Source organism: Sander lucioperca, chromosome 10, assembly GCF_008315115.2.
Source record: "Sander lucioperca isolate FBNREF2018 chromosome 10, SLUC_FBN_1.2, whole genome shotgun sequence".
NCBI lineage: Eukaryota > Metazoa > Chordata > Actinopteri > Perciformes > Percidae > Sander > Sander lucioperca.
In genome coordinates this window covers 6,251,313-6,278,232 of record NC_050182.1, presented here as the reverse complement: position 1 = coordinate 6,278,232, position 26,920 = coordinate 6,251,313, and the positions used below count along the sequence as shown (strand labels likewise).

Below are 26,920 nucleotides of genomic sequence, written 5' to 3'. Positions count from 1 at the left end.
CTCTACGGCTGATAAAATGCAATGATATTTACGTGTAGCAAGCCTCAACATTAATTCCCGACATGTTTATATCTGTCAGCCGCTGACGTACCGTCACCTGTTGGGACATACATGCTGACGTACCGTCTCTGGTTCTGACCACGGGAACAGAAACAAGACAGCTCACTTCAACGCAGTGTAATAACTCCTGAAAATAATATCCATCTCGCAAATGTATTTGTCTCTGCAGTCATCTCAACCATCGAATACAGCGACAGGAAAATAATACGGCTTTTTTTTCCTGTGAAGAAATGTGTTGCGGTGTTGGTGAATTCTTAAAAAAAACAATGCACCACTAAATGTTGCGTTAAAATGCGTTGTAACTCGCGTTACTGAGATTGTAACGAGTATAATATTACCGAAATTTAATTAGTAATGCGTTACATTACTGCGTTACAGCAAAAAGGAATACATTACTGTAATTGCGTTACTTTTGTAACGCGTTACTCCCAACACTGTATATGATAATATAAAGAGATGTTAGATATGTCAGAGTAAAGTCTCTAACAGCTTTTATATGATAATATAAAGAGATGTTAGATATGTCAGAGTAAAGTCTCTAACAGCTTTTATATGATAATATAAAGAGATGTTAGATATGTCAGAGTATGGCAGAGGAGGAGAAATCAGAATGTAACCACTGCAGAACCATCATCAAATAGCTTTATTTCTCTCTCTCTGTCTCTGTCTCTCTCTCTCTCTCTCTCATTCTCTCTCTCTCTCTCTCTCTCTCTCTGTCTCTGTCTCTCTCTCTCTCTTTCTCTCTCTCTCTCTCTACTGTACAATGCCAATTTCAAGTAGCTACAAAACAGTTCTGCTGGTATACAGCTGGACCGTTGTGTGTGAAAAAATTACAATTAAATGTAGGAAAGTACCACAGATGGGAATTGAACCTGCGGCCCATGACATCAAGGACAGAGCCTCTACCACTATTCCACCCAGGCACACATGACCAGTGAAGTGTGTGTGTGTGTGTGTGTGTGTGTGTGTGTGTGTGTGTGTGTGTGTGTGTGTGTGTGTGTGTGTGTGTGTGTGTGTGTGTGTGTGTGTGTGTGTGTGTGTGTGTGTGTGTGTGTGAGAGATGTTCTGTTAATGTTTATATTACTGTGTGTAGTTGCAATTTGACTGTCTGGCAAAAATGCTGCATCATGCTTACTAATCAGTGGCCACGTTTGTAACCACCGTGGAGATCCCTCACGTATCACCTGCTGTTAGACTGCTCCCATTAAGAGACACTGAGAGCAACCTGTCAAATAAAGGCTCAGACAGCCTAAACGATAGGTGGTATCAGTGAGATGACCACATTGTGAGCGCCAGAAGGCCTTTATGAACATATTGATATAAAATGTATGTGGATAAACCTCCAAATGTGGGCATATCAGCGATTCAAAAAAGAGGTTCGCTGTGCGTTTTGCTTGGAAATGTCGAAGATGTTTAACATGGGCAGCGAATGGAGGAAGATTTGGAAGCTCATCGAGCCAAATATATAACCCATACCAGATAAATGAGCACATTGGCTGAATGTAGACAAGAATACTACACACCCATTATAATTGATGAAATTTCCTGAAATTTACAATAAATTTAAAAAGCTTTTTCACAAAACTGTAAAATATATCAAAGTGATGAGATATAGCCTGATAGCTGAATATTTCATGAATAGTTTAAAGTTTGAAACAGGTCTGTAGGTGAAAGAATGTAGGTGTGGTGTTTATAGCTGAACGTATGCAGAAGTTACAGACGACCAAAAACGTATAGAAGAGAACAGAATAACAATAATGGGAATGCTGCTGAATCAGCATTCACACAATAAAGATATAAGATGATACAAGAACATAATGCATATGCTCCAAAGCCAACTGGACCTGGTAGACAATTTAACATTTAATTTCATGCATTTAAGCTTCTCTTTCATAATGCTCATATGTAAGCACTGTATTTAATCCCTTTCAATAACTCGTTAACTCTGCTTTTTTAGCACATTATATTTTATAATGTTACAGAATGTCTGATTATTACACTTCAGACCAGTTTAAATCAAGAGAATTGTTTGTTTGCTCTATTTTTGTATGCATCCATCAGGAAGTAGGACACAATTACAACACACACAAAGTCACACAAATAAAATGAGGCAATGACAGTGGTGCTTCAAGTTGCCTCTAGATGTGTCTCTGTTTGTATTTCGGCTGTGGCCACAGCCATCTCTTTGTAGATTTGCTTAGGGTTGCTGCTGTCTGTTTTGCTCACCTCACCTGTACATTAGAGGCCCCTCATTGTCTGTGATCCCACCCTATCCTCCCCTCACCTTTGGCAGCTATATAGGAGGCTGGGATAAAGGCAGCAGACGTCAACCCAACTCAGCTCACAGAGAGGAGGGCTATATACACTTACAAGGTGAGGATGACATCCACGGCAAATCGACTGGCCCGTCAGCAGGACAGGGAACAAGGCATTGGCACAAACGAGAAAACAGTGAAGTTCTCCCAGCAGGATTATGAGACTCTGCGCAAGCAGTGTTTGAAGAGTGGACGCCTGTTTGAGGACAACTGCTTCCCAGCTGAGCCCACATCACTGGGCTACAATGAGCTGGGACCAGGCTCACCCAAAACCAAGGGGGTTGTTTGGAAAAGGCCAAAGGTAGGAAGCCTCTAAGAAAACACACAGCAATGAAAACTAACCAAACATAAAACGAACACTGTGTTTTTTAAATGATCCTATGGTTGGTGAGCTTGTCACTGACTTGACATTAAATATTGCATTTCTTTCATTTACTGAATTGCGAATATTAAATTTTTTAAACTAAGACTTTGGAAAGCAGAAGTAAAAAACAATATATATAAAAAAGAGTAGCTGTACCTCGTTACTTTCTGCATCACGATCAGAACTTAAGCCTCATACTGTATTACTATTCACCATAGTAATAATCTCTGGGAGAGAATTTACCTAAATGTGTTGAATCATGTTTTGTGAATTATTTTCATAGGAGTATTCTTTACTTTCAACGCAGTCATCAGATCTAAATCATTGAACTGTATTTCCTCCTATTATCTCAGTAGTGTGATACTGCACAATCCAAGGAAAGATTTCTCAAGACTGCTCTCAAATGTTCAACTGTTTGTGATTGTTTGGTTCTCTATATAGGAGCTGTGCTCAAACCCAAAGTTCATTGTTGATGGAGCCACAAGGATGGACATTTGCCAAGGAGCTCTGGGTAAGTGAGGGGAAAGAATGAAGGGATTGATGGATGGATGAATGGATGGATGGATGGATGGATGGATGGATGGATGGATGGATGGATGGATGGATGGATGGATATATGGATGGATGGATGGATGGATGGATGGATGATGGGGTGTTTTGGATTTTCAAAGGGAACCACAAACATCCCTGGTCTATGTCCCTCCACCTATTCTGCCATTAAGCTTGTGGTGGTTTGTGGGCACATGCTGTTTACAGCATCTGCTGCACTGCGGTGAATGCTGCATATTGCTCAATCTCAGAGCATGTCTCTGATTTTACTGTGTAGGTGACTGCTGGCTTCTGGCCGCAATAGCCAGTCTGACTCTAGACCAGCAGATCCTGGCTCGCGTAGTGCCCCAGGAACAGAGTTTTACTGAAGGTTACGCTGGGATATTTCACTTCCAGGTCAGACAAATGTCCTTCTTATCTGACTTCTAACTTTTTTCCAGCCATGTCCGACCATAAAATGATGGCTCATGGTAATAGGTTAAAAAAAGCAATGAAATGTACTTTTGTGTTGTGTACTAAGTTGCCCTATATTGCCATGCTGTGACATGCAGAGAACAGAACATATTATTCAAGGATCACACAATTGTCTTGCTCATGAGTCATAAAAGTATTTTACGTTGAGTTTACTGATGGGAATATTTTCTTCTCAGTTCTGGCAGTTTGGTGAGTGGGTGGATGTGGTGATCGATGACCGTTTACCAACAAGAAATGGAAAGCTGCTGTTTGTTCACTCAGCGGTGGGCTCAGAGTTTTGGAGCGCGCTGCTGGAGAAGGCCTACGCCAAGTATGGATCGTTATTTTTTTGCTTCATCGAAACGTTAATCCAGTGAAAATTTACAATATATATTTGGTAAATCTGGTCACATCCCTCTGTGTCTGACAGGTTGTATGGCAGCTATGAGGCCCTGTCAAGTGGAAACACTATTGAGGGTTTTGAAGATTTCACAGGAGGGATTGCAGAAGTATACACCTTAGACAAAGCTCCACCGAAGCTCTTCCAAATCATGCAGAAGGCCCTGAGCCTGGGTTCACTGCTTGGTTGCTCTATTAAAAAAGTAGGTCTTAGGCTTATTTTCATACTAATTTGCTTATTTTCATACAGAGTTACATGCTTACCTGCAAGCCAACACACCAACAGTGAAGTGTTGTTCTTGGTGTTTTCAGAAGAACAGTGCCGAGACAGAGGCAATTACAGCTCTCAAACTTGTCAAGGGACATGCATACTCAGTCACTGGTGCAGAGGAGGTATATGATTATCTAAACTGTCAACATTATGCTGTTTTTTTCAACTGCATGTAAATTCCATTGCCTGCTGTTGTTCTCTCCCAGGTTCATTTCCAAGGTAAGCCGGTTCAGCTGGTTCGCATGAGAAACCCATGGGGTCAGGTGGAGTGGACTGGGCCTTGGTGTGATGGGTAAATAATTACGTTGTAGATCCATTAACCATCAGCTACCATTAGTTATTTCCAGGATTATCCTAAAAGCATGATTGTTTTTTTTTAATCACAATTAGGTCCAGTGAATGGAACCATATCAGCAAAGATGAGAAATCAAAGTTGAACCATGCGGCTGATGATGGAGAATTCTGGTAAATCTATTGGCTTTAACCCTTCATTTACATGAGAATAAATTTAATATTTTACATATTTTCACCATCACCAAATTAACTATTTAGGCTCAGACTAGGAAAAGTGATGGACACAATGTTCTTTGTTGAGAAATGTGTTTCTCTCCTCAGGATGTCCTATTCAGACTTTATCAAGCAGTTCTCCAGGCTGGAGATCTGTAACTTGACCCCAGACACGCTCATGAGTGATAAAGTGGGCCACTGGAAGCATTACCAGTATGAAGGGATGTGGAGGGTGGGCTCTACTGCAGGCGGCTGCCAGAATTTCTCAGGTAAAAGATAAACCATATTTATGCCTGAGCAAGAAGTTCTGTTACAGGTTTTTATAATGAATTACACTTTTGTTTGTTCCAGACACATTCTCGTCCAACCCTCAGTTTGTGGTGCGCCTGGAGGATGTGGATGATGATCCACTGGATGGGAAGGATGGTTGTACCTTTCTGGTTGGGCTCATGCAAAAGGATGGGCGACAGCAGAAGAGGCTCGGCCGCAACCTTGAGTGCATTGGCTTTTCCATTTATAAGGTGCCTCAGAATAATTTGATGTTTCATTATCATGAAATCAGAGCTCTGTATTTGACTGATTTCTTTTTAAATTACTTCTTCTGTCTGTTTCCTCTTTACAGGTCCCAGATCAGGTATATATTTAAACTGTTATATCCCTTATTTTCTCTGAAATTTGAAATGCAACATAGACAACACAAGTGTCACGAGTATTGCTTGATTGCATTATGATTTTCTGGGTGGCTTCTTGGCGTTTTTATTTATAAAAGGCCTTTTCTCCTGCTACTCTTCAGTACAAAGGCCAACGCAATGTTCACCTGGGTCCAGATGTCCTGCTGCGACAGAGACCTGTGGCCACGAGCAGCTCCTTCATCCCCACACGGGAAGTGTGCAACCGCTTTAAACTTCCTCCAGGAGAATATGCCATTGTTCCCTCGACCTTTCAGCCTGACAAGAATGGCAGCTTCCTTCTCAGGGTGTTCTCTGAGAAACATGCTGCAGCCAGGTATTGTGTTACAGTAACATACAGACTGATTGATGTTTGCAGGCTAATGTAGACCTCAGAGCTTTGCTGTAATACAGCCATCTAGTGGACAAAGCTCAGAGGCCAGCTTCTTCTTTGGTCACAGAGTCTTAAATTCACAGTCAAAATGTCTACTCCAACAGAATGTGTTCAAGCTATGGATTTCTATTTTTTTCAGTCCACTGGAGCAGCACATTGACATTCAAATAGAGGAGGTAAGAACATCCACAGAATGATAAAGCTGCTCTTGCTTTGGTTAGGCATTCTTTTCTTTCCACCTTAGTACTGAGATTAAATGAAATAGCATGTCACATTCCATTTGAAATGATTATTACTTAATGTTTAACATACGTTGTGTTAAATTTAACAATATTTAAAAAATGAATCAAATTTGAAGAGCCAGTGCTTCTCCTATTTGACATGAGTAACATACTGTCTCCGACTCACAGGAGGAGCTAGCTGAGAGTGATGTGGATCCTCATTTCAAGGAGCTCTTCAAGCAGAGTGCTGGCAATGTATGTCAACATGAGAACTATTGGATAAAAGAAATGCATCAACAGCTCTGAACCTGGATTACAAATCCAGCAGTAAAACAACTTATAATGTGCATTTTTCAAACAGGACATGGAGGTATCGGCCTTTGAACTGGTTGAAATTTTGGACAAAGTTGTCTCTCACCGTGAGTGAATTTAAACTCTTACATACATAAACAAGTAGCCTTTTTATTTTCATTGATTTACTGTAAGAGTTAGAGCTAGCTATGTTGTGTCACTTTCTTGCAGGGTCTGATATCAAGACAGATGGCTTCAGCCTGGAGACAGGTCGCCTTATTGTCAGTCTGCTAGATGTATCCTCTAAGAAATAAATTGTCCTCCCACAGTTGATGTTTTGAAACTCTACTTTAAAAATGTTGGGATTTGGGTGCATTGTACATATACTGCATGGAATTAAGATATGTGAACAATCATAAATTCATCATCCAGGATGAGCTTTTTATAAACCTTAACATTCCTCAGAAAGATGAAAGTGGCAAAATGGGGCTGATGGAATTCCACTTGCTTTGGAGCAAAATCCAGAAATACCTGGTAAGTTGTCATTTATGCAATTTGAAATAAGTAAGTGTAATGAGTAGGGCTGTCAATCGATTAAAAAAATGTATCTAATTAATTACATACTCTGTGATTAATTAATATAAATTAATCGCATACATAATTTTTGCCCAGTGCCTTAACCGATACATTTTAAGAAAGTTAAAAAGAAAAAAAAAATAAGGGTACTAAACAACAGTTGGCAACATTAAAGAAGGCTTGTTTATTGCTAAGGCCATATGGTCAAAATTAAATGATTTAATAATAATGTAATAACTATAACAATAACTTATTTCACTAGTAAATTGCTGTTGAATGAGAAAAACAACTATCAGATGGGAAAAGGGCCTTTAACAACAAATTTGAATGCACCACGAGGCTGTAGGTTACCAGTTTCATTGAACGCACCGTCTGTGTTTTTCCGACAACGGCAGCGGCACATTGCATCCCGGTGTTAAATCCTCTACAGTAAAATACAGTCAAACTTTACACCGTTTAGAGTTAGCTGTCAGCATTGTAACCATGTTTAATCCAGCTACTAGCTAGCGGTAGGCTAACGTTAGCTGCTGCGATGTTTCTGTTTCCTGTAACGTCTGTTTCAGAGCATCCGAGAGAAGCGCAGACATATCAGTGGCACCGAAATGACGCGCCGAAATCCGCGTTGCTATTCGGTCCGGTAGATGCAGGTCATGAAGGCACCTGTGCCATATTAGCACCGGATTTCGGTACCCAACCCTATTCAGGAGGAAGATTTTTATAAGTAAATGTTCCAGTTAATGATCCAGGCAGCACATTCTCATCTCCCTCCTTCATTTTACAGTCGAATGGTGGCTAGAACGGCTCCGGGTCAAACCTCAATATGGAATGGATTAATCTCCGTTATTTTTTTTAACGCGTTATTTTTTCTCAGATGACAGCCCTAGTAATGAGGGAAATGAGTTTTGGTTGTTATACCTGGCTGTATCTGTTAACACAACACATGGGTGCCTGGGTCATATAGGCGATCTTCAAGAAATATGACACAGACAGCTCTGGCTCCATGAACTCCCACGAGATGAGAGGCGCCGCCACTGAAGCAGGTAACAAACATTATCACGTGAGGAATCTCATACACTAATATTATATAGTTTGAAAAGAGCTTCTTTTTTACATTATTTATCATAACCTTACTGCTTTGCTGCAACATTTTCTCTGCAAGTTTACGTTTTATGGCTTGAAATACAGGGATAACATTTGCTTTCCTGATAAGAATCAAAATGAGCTATTTAGATACCTGCATACTTTAGTTATTTTTGAACAGAGTATGCCACTATAGTTTACACACATATATATACAAGTTATGAGACACATATTCAAAATACGACATGCTTGTAAAAATTAAAAAATACAGCTTTGTAAATACAGTACTTTCCTATGATGCTTATTTTTGTATTGTATTTGACCACTGAGCCCCACAGGCAGTGGCAGGGTGGGTGTGTGTGTGTGTGTGTGTGTGTGTGTGTGTGTGTGTGTGTGTGTTTAATTCATATATATTTACCACAGGAACAAATAGCGTGGGCCAGGCTGTGTATCTTAACTCTACCATTAGCATTTTTCTTCCCCAGGTTTCCATGTCAACAGTGCTGTGCTGCAGTCCATTGTCAGCCGTTATTCCGATGCTCAGTATGTCATAGACTTTGACAGTTTTGTGGGTTGTCTCATTAAACTGGAAATGCTCTTCAGTAAGTGTCCACAAAACACAACATTATCCATTCAGTATATCTAATATTAATTTGTAGACTCTGAGAGCGGTGGCATATTTACATTACCAGAACCTTTTTTTCTGTCTCTACCAGAAATGTTTAAGACTCTGGAGAGAGCTGACACAGGGAAGATTGAGCTGGATATGCAACAGGTGTGTAAGACTATAACAAAAACTGCTGGTTTGTTGGTATTTCTAGTTTAGACAGCTTGCTGTATAATTTTGTTTCCTCTCTCAGTGGCTGTGCCTGGCCATCCTCTGACTCTGGAGACAAGATAAGCGAGGGCCCTATTGTGATACCTGCTGGAGGATTAACAATACATTTATTGAATTCTTAAAAAAAAGCTATTTTTTACAAACTAAGTAAACCCAATGACAGTTCACATGCACTATATAAGTTCCAAATGCTTGAAAATGGCTAAAATGTGTTTGTAAATTTGAATCATATTTGCTGAACATAAACATGGGGACATGTTGTATCACTCACATGTATTATTCATTTTAAATCTTTTTTTGTGTGCAGCGGGAACAATTCTGTCTTATTAGTTGGTGTTTTTGCTCTTTTAGCTGTTGCAAAACTTCTGTGAAATGAAAGAAAATAAAGAAACTAACAAACTATGGCCTCTGGACTATCAGACTATAATTTATAAAACATTGCACAGATCAGACACATATGGTTAAAATAGTCAGAGGTGAAATAGTTTTCACTGTTTATGATTGTTGGGGAGATATTATTGCAGTACTGAAATTGGTTGGACCAAAAGAGGTATAAATATAATTGTGATTTCATTCCACCAATTCTTATTGTTTTTAACATATTTCAAGGTTGTTGTTGTGTTGCATGTGCATCGTCATCCACAAGCGAACGTCATTCACAAGCGACAGCAGTCGGCGGGGACGAGGCAGCCGGCAGCTGCCTTCAACCTCCTACCTAACAGTCGGCTCTATCGCCTAGTTTTTATTATACTAATAAAGTGTTTTTAAAACCAAAGATACATTTTTACGTGTAAGTAAGTATTAGCCTCACGCTAATTTATCAAGACTAGGCCTACCGGCTAAACTAACGCTAGCTTCATGGCAACCTCTACACCTGGCGAGTCCCCACTCCCCCTCAGGATTTCCTCGTTGTTCAATAATACAAACAAAGAAATTGCTGACCTCAGGGAAGATGTTCGTCGGCTTTCCGAGGACTTAAAAACCAAAGATGCTTTGTTAACCGCCTGCTTGGACGTGGCTCATAATCAGTCGCTCCGGATCTCATCTCTCTCGGCGGCCTTCCAGGATACCGCGCCATGGGACCCAGCTGCCTGCCCACGCCCATCGTCCTGCTCGACACCGGTTATCAAGCCACCCTGGACTGAGGTGGTTTGCGGCCGAAAGAGAGCCTCGGGTAGGGCTCCATCGCCTCCTGCCCTCAGCCTCTCCAACCGCTTCAATGCTTTGTCGGAGTCGGAGCCGGTGGTGGCCAGTGCGGCTCACCGGGCTCGCCCCGCTTCAAAGCAGACTGACCAGCCGTCGTCACGGAAGACGATTGCTACCGCGCGGCGAAAGCTTCTGAGGGATGCGGTAGTCAGACGGTCCAGTGGCCTACACTGCCTGGATCGGCCAAATGACAACGTTCCTCAAAAACAATCCCCACAACCGAACGGTAAGCATTCTTCCTCTTCTTTTCCCTGCCCATCTGAAACCGACACTGACTGTTTTGCTCCCGTCACCGGCTACCCACACCCCCCCACTCCTCGTCCGCTCTTCCCCCTAACCACAGTAATTATTGGGGACTCCATCACTAGAGACCTACGGTTTCATAATGCTGTCACACACTGTTTTCCCGGAGCCAAAGTTGCAGACATCCTGGCTAAAGTTATGGACCTGATACCCTCATTTCCGACCTCTATCAAACGCATCGTGGTCCATTGTGGACATAACGACATGTCCACTCAGATTCAGGAGTGTGAGCGCACAAGGCGAGACTTTACCACTCTCATTGAGGCTTTAAAAAGCACTGGGAAGTCGGTTTTTATTTCGGGCCCACTTCCATCTCTAGGTCGCGGATCAGGCCTCTTTAGCAGACTACTCTCCCTTAACACCTGGCTCCAGCTCACATGCAGCATTCACAGGATAGGTTTTATTGACAACTTCAATCTGTTTTGGGAACGTGGCTCCCTGTTCAGCAGGGATGGGATTCATCCCAATACACGCGGAAGCCAGATGCTACGTGGAAATTTGCACCACGCCCTGCATACCCAGACCTCTGATTGACTGTTTACATCCCGTAAACACTCCCACAAGCACACTGACCAGACACACTCTCCCAAAGTCAATAATCAGAGATACAGCGCTACACGCCCCTCTGTGCTCCCTTCAGAGCAATCACCCATTCATAATCCCATAACCACCGTGTCTGTCCCCCGACTGAGACCGTTTAAACCAAACGCTAACAAAAGAGGTGCTATACTAAACAACCTAATTGGAATTAAAACAACCACTGCAACGATAGAACAGAATAGGAAAATCAAATGTGGACTATTAAATATTAGATCTCTGTCATCGAAAGCATTATTGGTAAACGAATTGATATCAGATAACCACATTGATTTATTCTGCCTCACCGAAACCTGGCTGGGCCATGACGAATATGTTAGTCTAAACGAAGCCACTCCTCCCAGTCATAATAATACCCAAATTCCACGAGGCTCAGGCCGAGGAGGGGGAGTTGCAGCCATATTTGACTCGAGCCTGTTAATTAATCCTAAACCTAAACTAAATTATAACTCGTTTGAAAGCCTTGTTCTTAATCTTCAACACCCAACATGGAAAACAGTACAGCCAATTATATTCGTTGTTGTTTACCGAGCACCAGGTCCATATTCTGAGTTTTTATCTGAATTCTCAGAGTTTTTATCATGCGTAGTCCTTCAATCAGACAAAGTACTTATTGTAGGTGATTTTAATATCCATGTGGACATTGAGAGCAATAGCCTTAGTACTGCTTTCAATTCACTGCTAGATTCTATTGGTTTCAGTCAGAGGGTGCATAAGGCCACGCACTGTTTTAACCACACCCTCGACCTTGTGCTAGAATATGGCATCAAAATTGACGATTTAATAGTATTTCCGCAGAATCCTTTATTATCAGACCATTTTTTAATAACTTTCGAATTCCTACTACCAGACTATACGAAATTAAATAAAAGTTTCTACACTAGATGCTTATCTGACAGTGCTATAGCTAAATTTAAGGAAGCTATTCCAACAGCACTTAACTCAATGTCATGCCTTAATATAACAGAGGACTGTTATGTTAACTCTAGTCCCTCCCAACTTGATAACTTTGTAGACGCTGCTACGGCCTGCCTACGGACTACTTTAGACTCGGTTGCTCCTCTCAAAAAGAAGATGATGAAGGAAAGGAAACTAGCACCTTGGTATAACTCCCAAACTCGCAAATTAAAGCAAATCTCACGAAAACTTGAAAGTAAATGGCGTTCCACCAAACTGGAAGAATCTCGTGTGGATTGGCAAGATAGTCTAAAAAATTATAGGAGGGCCCTCAGAAATGCCAGATCAGACTATTACTCATCACTAATAGAAGAAAATAAGAACAACCCAAGGTTTCTTTTCAGCACTGTAGCCAGGCTGACAAAGAGTCATAGCTCTGTTGAGCCATCTATTCCTATAGCTCTGAGTAGTGATGACTTCATGACCTTTTTTAATGATAAAATTATAACAATTAGAGAAAAAATTCATCACCTTCTGCCCACAGCTTCCAACGACTCACCATTGGGCGCAGGAGGGCTAGAGAGAACGATAAGACCTGATACTTATTTAGACGGCTTTTATCCTTTAGACCTCCAACAATTAATGTTAAGGGTCTCTTCAGCTAAGCCAACTACCTGTCTCTTAGACCCCATTCCAACGAAGCTACTTAAAGAAGCACTACCCGTGGTCAACACCACATTATTAGATACGATCAATATGTCCTTATTAACGGGTCACGTACCGCAGTCTTTTAAAGTAGCTGTGATAAAACCTATTCTGAAAAAACCCACCCTCGACCCTGAGGTCTTAGCCAACTATAGACCTATATCTAACCTCCCGTTTCTCTCCAAAATCCTTGAGAAGGTAGTCGCTAATCAATTGTGTGACTTTCTGCATAGAAATAGTCTATTTGAAGACTTTCAGTCAGGATTTAGAATGCATCATAGCACAGAGACGGCACTGGTGAAAATCACTAACGACCTTCTAACTGCTGCTGACAAAGGACTTGTCTCCGTACTTGTCTTATTAGATCTTAGTGCTGCATTCGACACTATTGACCATACCATCCTCTTACAGAGACTGGAACATTTAGTTGGCATTAAAGGAATCGCACTAAGCTGGTTTAAGTCCTATTTTTCTGAGCGATCCCAATTTGTTAATATTAACGATAAACCATCCAAATACGCTAAAGTTAGCCATGGCGTTCCTCAAGGCTCAGTGCTTGGACCAATTCTATTCTCTTTATATATGCTTCCTCTAGGCAATATTATTAGGAAACACTCAATTAACTTTCACTGTTACGCAGACGACACCCAATTATATCTGTCAATCAAGCCAGACGAAAGCGGTCAGTTAGCTAAACTTCAAGCGTGCATTAAAGATATAAAATCCTGGATGACCCACAATTTTCTGATGTTGAACTCAAACAAAACGGAAGTTATTGTGCTGGGACCCAAGCACCACCGAACTTCATTATCTAAATATATAGCTACCCTAGATGGTATTGCCCTGGCCTCCAGCACTACTGTCAGAAATCTAGGAGTCATTTTTGACCAGGATCTATCCTTTAACGCCCACTTAAAACAAACCTCAAGAACAGCCTTTTTCCATCTTCGTAACATTGCCAAAATCAGGAATATCCTGTCTCAAAACGATGCTGAAAAACTAGTCCATGCATTCGTAACTTCCCGGCTGGACTACTGTAATTCTTTACTATCAGGCTGCTCAAATAAGTCCCTCAAGACCCTCCAGCTGATCCAGAATGCTGCAGCACGTGTTCTGACAAGAACTAACAAAAGAGATCACATTTCTCCTGTATTAGCTTCTCTGCATTGGCTTCCTGTAAAATCCAGGATTGAATTTAAAATCCTTCTCCTGACCTACAAAGCACTAAATGGTCAAGCACCATCATACATAGAAGAGCTTTTAGTACCTTATTGTCCCACTAGAGCACTGCGCTCCCAGAACTCAGAGCTACTTGTGGTTCCTAGAGTCTCTAAAAGTAGAATCGGAGCCAGAGCCTTCAGCTACCAGGCTCCTCTCCTGTGGAACCAGCTCCCAACTTGGGTTCGGGGGGCTGACACCGTCGCCACATTTAAGAATAAACTGAAAACCATCATCTTTGATAAAGCTTATAGTTAGGGAGTGAGGAGTTGCAGCATAGTAGAGTAGAGTAGAGGGAGGCAGGAAGTACAAGCCCGTTCCGGCAGGGGAGAGTACGAGCCCGGTCCAGGGCCCCTCTCTTTAGCCTGCCTCTCTTAGTTATGCTATTATAACTCTAGACTGCTGTGGGAAGCTCCTTCCAAGGACACAATGAGCCGCTCCCTCTTCTCTCTTTTCACTTGTCTCCTTTTGTGTGCATCTTAGTCCCAGAAATGCCTGTTACTAACCTAGCTCTGGGGAGTTTTCTCCCCGGAGTCCCTTTGCTTCTTCTTCACCCAGAACATCGCCTTGGAATTGGGTGGCACCTACACCGGGGTCCTGGGTGCAGCTGACGCTATGGACTTACCACACCCTGCTACGCTCTGCGTTTCCCCGCAGTGTCCGACTGCATCCTGCCCCGTCCAACCGCGTCCACCCAGGCTGCTGTGCCACACTACACCCCGTAACGCCCTGCTGTGCCCTACTATGACATGAACTACTATGACTACCATTGTGATCACTGTTTCACTATCTTTATTATGACTATTATTGCCACCATTCACCACTCCCCCAACTGGTGCCGTCAGACACCGCCTACCAAGAGTCTGGGTCTGTCCGAGGTTTCTTCCTAACAAAAAAAGGGAGTTTTTCCTTGCCACTGTCGCAATAGCTACTGCTAATGCTTGCTCTTGAGGCAACCACTGTAATAGTTGGGGCTTCGTAAAGTACAGAGTTTGGTCTAGACCTACTCTATCTGTAAAGTGTCTCGAGATATCTCTTGTTATGATTTGATACTATAAATAAAATTGAATTGAATTGAATTGAATTGAATTAATCTTTTGTGGACCAGCACACGTTTCACTTCCATCCATTTGGGCCACATCTGGGCCAATCACGGGCCATCAATCAAAGACAGAGGCAGAGTAATGAGACAGTTGAGCAAGAGACAGTTTGGCTTGAACAATAAAGGGTGTGAAGACAGTGGAGCTGCACATACAGCACAGAGCCTGTCTAAACACACACACACACACACACACACACACACACACACACACACACACACACAAGACAGTCGTAAAAAGACAGAAAGTCTTAATCTTTTAAAATGTCCGGCATTGCCGCTAAACTTCAGCCCAGCCGAGAGAAATTACAGAAAATTGGATCCAACTCTCAGGCGGCCAAATACCTCAACCAGGACTTTGAATTGCTGAGAAAAAACTGTCCAGAGAGAGGACAGCTGTTTCAGGGTGACTGCTTTGAGGCTCTGCCCTCATTCTTAGGCTTCTATGAACTTGGACCAAAGTCCTACAATGTTCGGGCATCACTTAGAAAAGACATAAGGTGGGTACAATAAGTAGATGGAAACAAACACCAAAAGATTCAACACAGTCTCACTCCCTACTGATCAAATGTCTGACGCATGGTCAAGGACCCCTGGCACCAAGTTCCAATGAAAGAGGTGCACCTTTTGCGTTGTTTTTCAATGTGGGGTTCCGTCAGATAGACATTCATGTTAATCCCTCCATCAATGTCCATCAACAGTGATGCCGTCACTTTATGAGACTATTTACTGTATAAAAAAGGACACTAAATGTCTGAAAGTAGACACTAAATGACTGAAAGTAGACACTAAATGACTGAAAGTAGACACTAAATGTCTGAAAGTAGACACTAAATGTCTGAAAGTAGACACTAAATGACTGAAAGGAGACACTAAATGTCTGTAAGTAGACACTAAATGACTGAAAGGAGACACTAAATGTCTGTAAGTAGACACTAAATGACTGAAAGTAGACACAATGGCACTCATTTATCACATAGAAACCAGCGTAGATATGAGCGCAGAAATCCTCTTACGACAGGCTTCACGTGTGATTCATGAAACGTTTGTATCACACCAATCACAGCGTAAGAATGGTCGTACATTGATAAAAGCAGTGGCTGGAAACGATCGTAATTTAAATATCACGCCCCAATATATTCTCGGTTTTGAGGCCTCGCCCCTACAATTTACGACATGGAGATATGTAATCTGGCTGAGAAGCAGCACTTTTCAGAGGTGGAGACTGAAACCCTGATATCTCAGGTTCACTATTGGGCAGCCTGAAAACTGGGATTAAAGGCTGTAGAAAGAATGCGGAATAAAAAGAGATCACTGATGCAATGAACAGTGTTACAGTGTTACAACAGGTAAATTGGACTCCAGCTGAAGTTTATTTAATTTATACATACTTGACATATGTATGCTACAGTCTTAATAGTAATACAGGCTTATATTGCAATCTCTTAGGCCTACATGGGGTACCTATATTTAAATAAACACACAGTAGCGGAGTTTATGCAGTGTCTTTTATTTTATTTGTGTTTTTTTTTTTTTTTCACGAGTCAGAGCCAGGCAACCGTGAGCTGTGAGGGGGAGCACGTGTTCCCCCCTCCGTGCTGGACCACCACCCCGTCTCCTGACAGCAGAGGGGCTGGAAAAACAAGCCGAAATAACTCGGTCAATAATTTGTTCACTTGTGGCCATTAACGACACTTTAAAAGAGAACCAGAAACCTGAAGAATAAATAAAAATGTTGTGCATCATCATGTTTCCTGTATTGAATATCATTGCCAAACATAACACTATAGGCTACCTTTTAAAAGCGAGGAATAATTTCCTGTCTCCTTGGTATAGCCCCAGTTGGGGCTGTGCTGGACACTGTTCTCTGGGCATCGGGTCATCTGGCTCCATCTCTACATTTCTGTCAGGTCCATAACGTCAAGAACAACACAATAAAAGCTTTAAGAATTTATTGAATAAATTATGAATTAAATTTGGCGGTATGGCTCTGTTCAGAGGACAGCAGCAGCAGCATTAGGGGACGCTCACACAGTTTAAGACTGGGAGAGCTAAACTATTCCACCAAACAAACCATACCTGGCCTTCCTCTCATGATAAAAATAAAATGAGAGGAAGGAATTAAATAGTGTCAGGTCTATTTTAAGTCAAGAACAGCGTAGACAATAAAAATGCTTTAAGAATTTTTGAATAAAGGAGTCGGTTGGGCTGCCGACAGGACACGGGGGGCAGGAGTCTCTGGGACGCATATGTATGCGAAGCTTGGACCCAAATGCAGTTAAAGTGTGTGTGTGTGTGTGTGTGTGTGTGTGTGTGTGTGTGTGTGTGTGTGTGTGTGTGTGTGTGTGTGGCCCAAGAAAGGCCGACAGACCGACTCATCCTGCCAATCCTTCTAGACACACTCAGAAACAGAAGGACAGTTGTGTATCTAAAAAGGTACAATGCTTGTCACAGGAGAGGTTCCCTTTAGAAAGACAATTGTGTATCCTTCAGTACCGGTATGTTTCATGTTGTACCCTTAAATTAGTCCAAAAATACATTTCAGGCTTCTTAAAAAACATACTGTACTCTTAAGGAAACTATTTTTAAGTGTGTAGGAGGAGACCCTTGCAATTAAAAAACATGTTTTAACATCCAGTCACACCTTAGGAGTAATACTGTTGTGAAGTTTAGCAAGTGTTGATTGTCTGCTGGGAGGAAATTATGATTAATCATCTGTCCACTAAATTAGACATACGTTGCCGGCTATGTTTCAACTACAATTCATACTGTTACAGACTCGCGGGGACCTCAAAGTACTTCATTTGCAGTAACTGTTTTGGCACAAAATCTAATAATTATTGTTATTAGAATGTAACTTTCTGAGGAGTTATGAGCAGAGTTCAACGTTGTTGCATTATATTGAATGGTATTGAATATATGTGTGAAAACAGAAAAAACACGATTAAAAACATTTTTTATAGTTTTCACATTATATATAATTTTATTCATTGCCTTGTTAGATACGTATTTCTAAATTTCAATAACTCAAAACACATGCCGTCCATTAAAAAGTTCCCAGATGATGCTGCGGGCCTCAAACAAACCATTTAAACTTCATCTGACATCAACTCTGATCTGATTCTGCTCTGAAAGACCAAACAGTCCTGGAGACTTTATATTGATCTGCAGTTTTATCCACATCTAATTTATCAATTATTGAACAGGACTGTATTAAAAACAGAATCAAGTGTAAACTGTCTGCTGTGTTTAATTCAACAGGAGACACAAGTTATACACTGATTCATCAGGTAGTAACAGATTACAGAAATCTACAGTACTTTTATCGTGTATAGAAAAATCACCATCACCAAACTCACCAGACTCCATGTAAATAATCAGGACTTTTAGCGTGTATAGAGCCAGCATATTTCCACCAGACTCCATGTAAATAATCAGGACTTTTAGCGTGTATAGAGCCAGCATATTTCCACCAGACTCCATGTAAATAATCAGTACTTTTAGCGTGTATAGAGCCAGCATATTTCCACCAGACTCCATGTAAATAATCAGTACTTTTAGCGTGTATAGAGCCAGCATATCTTCACATGTAAATGGGTGAATTAAGGGTTTATTTCAACCAAACCAGAGTGGTGATTGTTGGAACAGTGGAAACATGAACCAAGACGGACTTTGGTAGTTTTATTTAGTTTCTGTCCACTTTGAATGAAGTGTGTTTTACGATGAGTTTGGTGATGGTGATTTCGGGGCTGTTTCCTGTTAAACTAAAAGGATCTTACTCTTTAACTAAAAGGTCTATCTCTGTAGGGATCCTTTCATAATGTTGTCAGACACTCAGAATAATAATCTGAGTCTGTCAGCAGCAACAACAGAACTTTTAGTGACTCTAACTGCTGCTGAACATTAGTCCTGTAGGGTTACATTACAGCTTAGTTCTTGTTTAATACTGGACCAGTTTCAGAGATTGTTGTTCCATCAGACACTCAGACACACAAACATTGAGACATAGGGTCCAGGTGGTCCAAGGTACTCTTTAACTTCTTCTGAAACCAGACTCCATTCACTTTTCTATCTGCTGAAAAAAAAAAAAGAAGTTAACCTTTAAGGGTCGACCAAAGGAAAAGACAAATTGTGTGTAAACTTTGTTTATCTGCAGGTTGATGAAGGTGAAGTTCCTTCTTCCTCTCTCTGGGTCTTTGTGTTGATCAGCCCTCGAGATGGTCCAGCGGTGGAAGGACGCCGACCGTAGACTGGGATACGGGGGTTCAAACCCTGTCTAAGGTACGCCACACAGGAGTGTTTGTGATGAATTGATGTGGTTTCATTTGTCTGCAATGTTCTTCCTAATTCATGTGCTCACACAGTAACACATTATCATCCGGTTGATTACTGGCATCATTTTTTGTATTGCACGTTTTCCGAAATGGTCAATGTTTCCCCTAAATGGGTGTAACTTTGAGTTGGGAACCAATGAGGTTGGATTATATTTTAGATTATATTTTTAGGTTGAAGTAAAGGGAAGCTGTGGTTTGATGCTGAGAGCTTTGATCGGTTTCTGCAGAGACTGACAACATGAAGGCGTCATCATCTGTGTCTCTGCTGCTCGGTGAGTCTAAATTCATTCATTCATCACTTCATAACAACTTCAACTCTCGTCTGGATAAAAACAGATTTATGTGTTTGGTTGAAAAGTTATTTAAGATCACTGAATGATGGGGAAGCAGCAAAGTTCATCTTTTCATCTTATTAGTCTTTTGTGTGTATTATAAAGATATTATTATAAATCAAAGTTATTAGGGCCCGACAACCGACAGCGGCGAAGGCCCTATTTAAACTGAAGGAATTATTTTTCCTTCTGTCTTTTCTGCAAATGAATTGCCTTTTTGAGGAGCTTAACATAAACTAAATCTCACCAAAATTGGCGGTTACATCAAGTCTGGTGAAAATGTACGTATTTTAAGGGTTTCGGTACTAGGCGCACAAAAATGGCTCGCTAGCGCCCCCTACAAAGTTAAAAGAATTGAGCATCTGCAGTATGTTTATTGCAGACTCAAAAAACTTGGTACACATATGTAGCATGTCAAGACATACAAAACACGTCATTGGAGCTGTACCCTAAACCCAACAGGACGTCCGCCATTTTGAATTGAATGTTCGAAATTAGTGCGATTATGGCCATTTCCACATGTCCTACTTTAACTTGTTTTGTTTTTTTGTGGATTTGATTATATATGTTAAAATCAAAGTAATTAGATATTGATGTTCAAATGATAAAAGTAGAATGGGCTGGTTGATAAAACCGGTGATTATGAAACAATAAAGAACTCATTCCACAGTTTTGAGGGCAGAAAAGAAAATGCTTATTGACTACGTTAATAGCTTTTGTATAAGTTATGAAGATCATAGAAAAGAACACTGAAAGTAAGAAACACAAACAACATTCATCACACTTTAGATCTCTAACCGCTACTTTGAAGTGTTTTTCAATTGAAAAATTGTAAATTATGGGGAAGAGAAGCTGCTGTATCGCTGCATTGTTCAGGGCTAACTTAAAATCACTCCCATACTGTGGCCAAAGGTTGTTTTTTTTTAGATTATCAAAGTAAATATGATTTGAGAGGTATTTTTAAGGTTACTTTTCAAAAAGCATACGAAGAAATTGAAAGATTGCAGATTGTAGAAACATTTCTGTAAACAATCTGTGATCTGTAACATTATTCCAGCATTTGTCTTGTTAAAAAAAAGGAAATAGAATAATACAAGTTACAAAATGTTACACCAAACTTTCAATTAAACACATTTGATTTATCATTCAACTCTAATATGAACATATATATCTTCTGTATGTCTCTTTAGAGTTTAGATTCTAAAACACTGCACTAAACAGAGCTGCTACTTTATGAATGAGTGAACATGACAACATTAAAAACAGACCCAGAGTTAAACTGTCACATGTGTTTTATTCAACAGGAGACACAAGTTACTCTGATTCATCAGGTAGTAATAGATTACTCTGATTCATCAGGTAGTAACAGATTACTCAGATTCATCATACGGAGGTGAGGTATATATAACCTTCTCAAGGTGAGTAGGATTGCCGTAGGCATCACATTTGACTTCAATTTTTCCGTAGCGTTCCACACCAGTATAATTACACCGAGGCTTGATTTGTCTAGTACGGGTTAGGGTGCATTCAACAACATAGAAATTGTCTGGGGTTCTTCCTTCATTCCTACAGGCGGCTTTGACCTCATCAAAATTCCCTTTGATGAAGGTATTGAAGTCCCTACAGTTGTTGCCAACGTTGATTCTTCTGTCCTCCATCACCTGGTTACATTGGTCTTCAGTCATCTCAGGGTTGATATGCTTATCAGCAAACGTGACTCTATAAGCAGCATCTGCAGTTTCTGGTCCCAGGAACATGAGAGCAGCAGAGAGCAGCAGAACACCAGCAAAGATAGAGATCTTCATGTTGATCTGGAGAATACAGAGTTATAAAAGCTGTTAGAGACTTTACTCTGACATATCTAACATCTCTTTATATTATCATATAAAAGCTGTTAGAGACTTTACTCTGACATATCTAACATCTCTTTATATTATCATATAAAAGCTGTTAGAGACTTTACTCTGACATATCTAACACCTCTTTATATTATCATATAAAAGCTGTTAGAGACTTTACTCTGACATCTCTAACATCTCTTTTAATAACTTTACAATAAAAGTGAGCGTTGAAAGCGTAAAAAAGCATTAAATCATAAATTAAAAAGTAAAACATTATAAACCATCTTTTCATAGTGTGTAAATAACTAAAGTTAAAAAACATGTCTTACTGATGTTATGAAGTTAAACTTCTTGAATGTTGAAGCAGAATCACCCCAGTTTTATTAAATCAGATTTGACTTTTTTTGTGCTTTTATAATGATTTGTTTTACAGTTTTTTTTTTAAAAAAAGCGTTAGTAAAATGAGCATCAACGGCATGAAACAAACTTTGTTAAAAGTTACAAAAGCATCTTTGAAGCTCTAAAAGTTTTAAATCTTCAGACATGATGGAAACATGCACATCACCTCCCATTTGACCCATTTTCGAAAAGTTTCTATATCGGAAATTTAGGTTTCTATCAATCAAAATGTCCAAAAAAAAAACGTGGATGGTTCCATAAGACGCGCTTTACAAGTAAAATAAATGATCAGTTCACTACTTTTTTGAATTTGGGTGTTTTGTTTAATTTTATAGCATTTGAAAAAAATTGATGAATGAACGTTGGAAAAAGCTTCAAAAACTTTGGGGAAAAAAACAAAAAAAAAGTCAAAACAGCATGAAAAGTGACAAAAAAAAGCTGCAAAAGGGAAAAAAAACCTTGGAAAAAAGTAACAAAACGATGAAAAAAAGTGATTAAAAATGTCGGAAAAAGCAGCAGAAAAAGTTGCATAGTGGGCGGGAGGACAACACAAGGGTTAAAAAAAGCTTTAAAAGTGTTGAAAGCGAGCGGAAAAAGGGACAAGCGAGCATCACGTCGGAAGGGTTGGGTACCGAAAATAGGGCACCGGATCCGACATAAACGGTAGTAACAAGACCGAATAAGATCGAAAATTTTGGTTCCTCATTTCGGTGCCTGACTTTTTTTCGCTGCACGGGACGGTACATTACCGTTAACTAGTAGTTGGATTAAACACAGTGGTGAAAATGCTGACAGCTTATGTTAAGCGGTGTAAAGTGTGACTGTATTTCCCTGTAGAGGACTCCAACACCGGGACATAACAGTCTGCAGCTGCCGATGTCGGAAAACTTGAAACTCGCCTTACCAGCCTCGTGGTGCATTCAAAGTTATTGTAAAATACCCTTTTCCCATTTGTCGTTTACCAGCAATTTACTGGTGAAATAAGTTATTGTTATAAGTTATTATTACATTTTTAATAAATCATTTCATTTTGACCATTTTGTGCTCCTTTTTATATTTTATATTATATAGATTATAAATATATAATATATATTTCGGTTCAGGCACCAGCACCATTTTAAAAGTATCGTTTTAGCACCGGCATCGGAAAAAACCCAAACCATACCCAACCCTAGTCGGAAGCGAGCGTGGCAAAAAAAATGTTTTTAAAAAACCTGTTAACCTGTTAAAGCGAGTTTGAATGAGTCCCGAACTACCTGGACTGTCGGGTTCAAACAGCTGAGATTAAAGAAGATTCATCGGATACTTTAGACTATTTTCTTACAATAAAGAATAAAAAATAAAATGAGAGGAGAGAGTCAGCGTCATTCTTGTGACAAAAGTGACAAAAATGTTGGGTTGTTGGGTGGCCCAGTGGTGGAGCGAGCGTCCATATGTAAAGGCCCAGTCCTCCAACTGTCACAAATTAAAGGCCTAAATGCCCAAAAAAGTGACGTAATGGAAAATCACATATTTGTCTATTAACCCTAACCCTAACCCTAACATATCTTACAAAAAAATGTCAAAAGTCTAAAAAAGTGTGAAATACAGCAAAGAAAAGTTAGTGTTGATAAATTAACAAAAACTTTAAAAGAAATGGCAAAAATATCAATAATTAGAGAAAAATTATTACCAAAGAGTTGTTGCAGAAAGCTTCAGTCTGTCCTTCACTCCGCTGGTTTCATGCAATGAGAAAGATGAAATGGTTACCAAAACAAAGAGTAAACTCTGACACGATGCAAATCTGAAGAGTCTGCAGACAGAAAAATGAAATCATCTCGTGTCTTATATCGTCTGAAAGAGAGAGGTTGTCTCTGAAGTTCATCACCATATATGGTCCCCAATCAGCTCCAGGTTCAGGTGTTACACCCACAGATCAGATATAAATACACACTTCACTTATGGTCAAAGGCAAACAGGAAATCAAGAAGGAAAGTTAAGATGATGTTTTCACACTTTGTTCTGACACAGATGCTGACTAAAGTAGGTACTAGGTAAATGATGACCTACAAGAACAGACAAACATTGAAAATAATTTTGTTAATATCACAATGTAGCCAGTTTACAGTCCGTTTACAGTCCATTTACAGTCCGTTTTTAGTCAAATTTCAGTTAGGATGTACTGATGTATGCATGCACTTTTGAGTGTGTGTGTGTGTGTGTGTGTGTGTGTGTGTGTGTGTGTGTGTGTGTGTGCGTCTCACTGTGTGTGTGTGTGTGTGTGTGTGTGTGTGTCTGTGGTTTCAGCCAGTTTTCAGTCAGTTTTTAGTCAGTGTGCAGTCAGGATGTGACCCACCACAAGTAGATCCTATATGATAACCACAGACCATTGCCTCTCATTGGTGATATGAAGAACTCACAAAGCCATTCTTACAATTAATTTAATAATCAACACAAACAGCTGTTTGATCGATCAACATAAAACAAGATACTATCGTAGTACTATTGGGTGGTGATGGCACAGTGTATATGACTCATGCCTTTGGTGTGGGAGACCTGGGTCCGAATCCCACTGCGATACATCAACCAGTGTGTTCCTGAGCAAGAACCTACTAGTTGCTCCAGAGGCTGCACGCCTCTGACATATAGAGCAGTTGTAAGTTGCTTTGGATCAACTTACATTTATTTATTTATTTATTAATTTATTTGACAGGGACAGTGTACATTAATTAGCATTTCTGCAAATGCACCAGAATTAGCCAAAAGGCTATTTTTCATCCGTTGTCCCTGGACAGATCTTAAAATTGATTTTGAAATTTGAAATTTGAATCATTACAAAAGCCAAATCTGATTTAATAAAACTGGGATGATTCTGCTTCAACATTCAGAAAGAAGTTTAACTTCATAACATCAGTAATAAATGTTTTTTAACTTTAGTTATTTACACACTATGAAAAGATGATTTATAATGTTTTATTTATTTATTTTTATGATTTAATGCTTTTTTTACGCTTTCAACGCTCACTTTTATTGTAAAGTTATTAAAAAAAGATGTTAGATATGTCAGAGTAAAGTCTCTAACAGCTTTTATATGATAATATAAAGAGATGTTAGATATGTCAGAGTAAAGTCTCTAACAGCTTTTATATGATAATATAAAGAGATGTTAGATATGTCAGAGTAAAGTCTCTAACAGCTTTTATATGACAATATAAAGAGATGTTAGATATGTCAGAGTAAAGTCTCTAACAGCTTTTATATGATAATATAAAGAGATGTTAGATATGTCAGAGTAAAGTCTCTAACAGCTTTTATATGATAATATAAAGAGATGTTAGATATGTCAGAGTAAAGTCTCTAACAGCTTTTATAACTCTGTGTTCTCCAGATCAACATGAAGATCTCTTTCTTTGCCGGTGTTCTGCTGTTCTCTGCTGCCGTGCTCTCTGTGGACGGAGAAACTGCAGCTGGGTTTGAAAATGACCATATCAACCTGTGACCTGTGACTATGACACGGTAATAAAAGAAAAAAAAAAAAACTTTGTTTGTAAGGAGATCAATACCTTCATCAAAGAGTCTTTCCAAAATGTCGAAAAAATCTGTGGGGCTGAAGGAACAAAATACAATAACCCAAAGAAACCTAAAGTTAAGAATCTGAAAAAAGCAAACACACCTTTGACATTGTTATGCAGTTAAAGGACAATTCCGGCGCAAAACGAACCTAGGGGTTAATAACAGATGTGTATCCACTCTGTCCCTCTGGGACATGTTTTCATGCTAATCCAATGGGTTTGTAGCTTGAAAGACGCTAGCACAGACCACTGATTAGCTTACAACGCTAGTATTCGGGGCACAGGGAAAGTAAAAATAAATCGCTATTTCGTACCACTAAAAAAGCTCAAAATATCATCACACTTCAACGGTAGCATAATGAGGGTCCCAAAATGTAAACCGAAGCATTGAGAACTTTGTAAATGTACAGACAGCTTATTGAACGAAGAGCTGCGGGAGCTCCGTGAAAGGGCTACGAGAGAGAGAGAGCTACTGGTAGTAGTAGTAGGTAAGTGTTTATCAGAGAGGGGAAATCTTCAGATTGTACAAAAGACTACGTCTCTTGGGTGTTGCAAGGCAACAGGTCCCACTTCGTGCAACACAGACACTCCTGTTCGGTGGCCATAGCTTCACAATGACCGCAAGTACACCACCAGTTTCCCGAAGTATGAGGCTCTGTTGTTTTGCGCCGGAATTGTCCTTTAACTGCATCCAGAAAAAGCTTAATGTTGTGGCGAGGTATCCCCACTGTCAGTACAATGCTAAATCAGTCAAGACGAACATCATAGTCGCATGTACTAAGAATAAACCTGTTCACTTTGAAACGTTCCAACCTGATGAATCAGAGTAATCTGTTACTACCTGTTGAATAAAACACATGTGAGAGTTTAACTCTGGGTCTTTTTTTAATGAATTGTAGTATATGACCATTCTATAACTTTCTATAAACTTTGCTTAAAGGTTTGGTATAAGGAGTCCTATGAACTTTACTCTACATTTACTGAGAACATCTGGAAATTGTTAACATGAGCAGAGGTCCCCCCAAGACAGAAGAGACCTTTTTTGGAGTTGTGCCAGAAAACAGGCATTGATTGGTTAGTTATCCGTCCAATGATATACTTACAAAATTACGTCCTATGTTGATATAATGCATAGGATATATACGTTGTACACACAAAGAAAAGGCGGAACAACCTTTGGAAGAATTTGGGTTGGTCGTTCTCCAAGCTCTCTACAGGAGTTTGTAAAATTGATGCTGAATCTTTGCTTGTAATAAACCTTTTTATAATCAAGAACAGTGTCGGCGGATTCCTCTTCATACAGCATCACAGCATTACTATTTAAGACACCACAGAATGAATGAGTTTATTGGTTGTAACCAAAGGGTAGGGTCAGAAGCTTCAGCTTATATAAGCCCCCCCTCTCACATTTTTTAAAAGTAACAAACAAATTAACAAGGAAAGAATTTACAA

The 26,920-nt window shown here is 39.9% G+C and overlaps 1 protein-coding gene and 1 long non-coding RNA gene across 3 annotated transcripts in view; one reads left to right on the top strand and one right to left on the bottom strand.

The window, feature by feature from the left end:
• The window catches only part of LOC116058023 (calpain-2 catalytic subunit-like), a 31,587-nt gene extending 22,190 nt beyond the window's left edge, over positions 1-9,397 (top strand). For both annotated transcript variants that reach the window (XM_036005904.1, XM_031310643.2), the window contains exons 2-22: positions 2,354-2,676; positions 3,181-3,250; positions 3,566-3,684; positions 3,939-4,072; positions 4,172-4,343; positions 4,453-4,533; positions 4,618-4,703; positions 4,802-4,876; positions 5,027-5,187; positions 5,270-5,439; positions 5,541-5,552; positions 5,712-5,923; positions 6,120-6,156; positions 6,391-6,456; positions 6,563-6,620; positions 6,724-6,788; positions 6,958-7,026; positions 8,030-8,108; positions 8,634-8,750; positions 8,865-8,923; positions 9,009-9,397. In XM_036005904.1, the coding sequence (XP_035861797.1) occupies positions 2,440-2,676; positions 3,181-3,250; positions 3,566-3,684; positions 3,939-4,072; positions 4,172-4,343; positions 4,453-4,533; positions 4,618-4,703; positions 4,802-4,876; positions 5,027-5,187; positions 5,270-5,439; positions 5,541-5,552; positions 5,712-5,923; positions 6,120-6,156; positions 6,391-6,456; positions 6,563-6,620; positions 6,724-6,788; positions 6,958-7,026; positions 8,030-8,108; positions 8,634-8,750; positions 8,865-8,923; positions 9,009-9,032 (2,103 nt within the window). In that variant the 5' untranslated portion in view covers positions 2,354-2,439 and the 3' untranslated portion in view covers positions 9,033-9,397. The remainder of the gene's footprint in view (positions 1-2,353; positions 2,677-3,180; positions 3,251-3,565; positions 3,685-3,938; positions 4,073-4,171; positions 4,344-4,452; positions 4,534-4,617; positions 4,704-4,801; positions 4,877-5,026; positions 5,188-5,269; positions 5,440-5,540; positions 5,553-5,711; positions 5,924-6,119; positions 6,157-6,390; positions 6,457-6,562; positions 6,621-6,723; positions 6,789-6,957; positions 7,027-8,029; positions 8,109-8,633; positions 8,751-8,864; positions 8,924-9,008) is intronic.
• Positions 4,601-22,214, bottom strand: LOC116058045. Its single transcript, XR_004106949.2, has 3 exons — positions 22,084-22,214; positions 10,486-10,488; positions 4,601-4,610 (listed from the first exon to the last, which is right to left on the bottom strand). It is a non-coding gene; the product is annotated as an uncharacterized LOC116058045 (long non-coding RNA).
• Between the last annotated feature and the right edge of the window lie 4,706 nt (positions 22,215-26,920).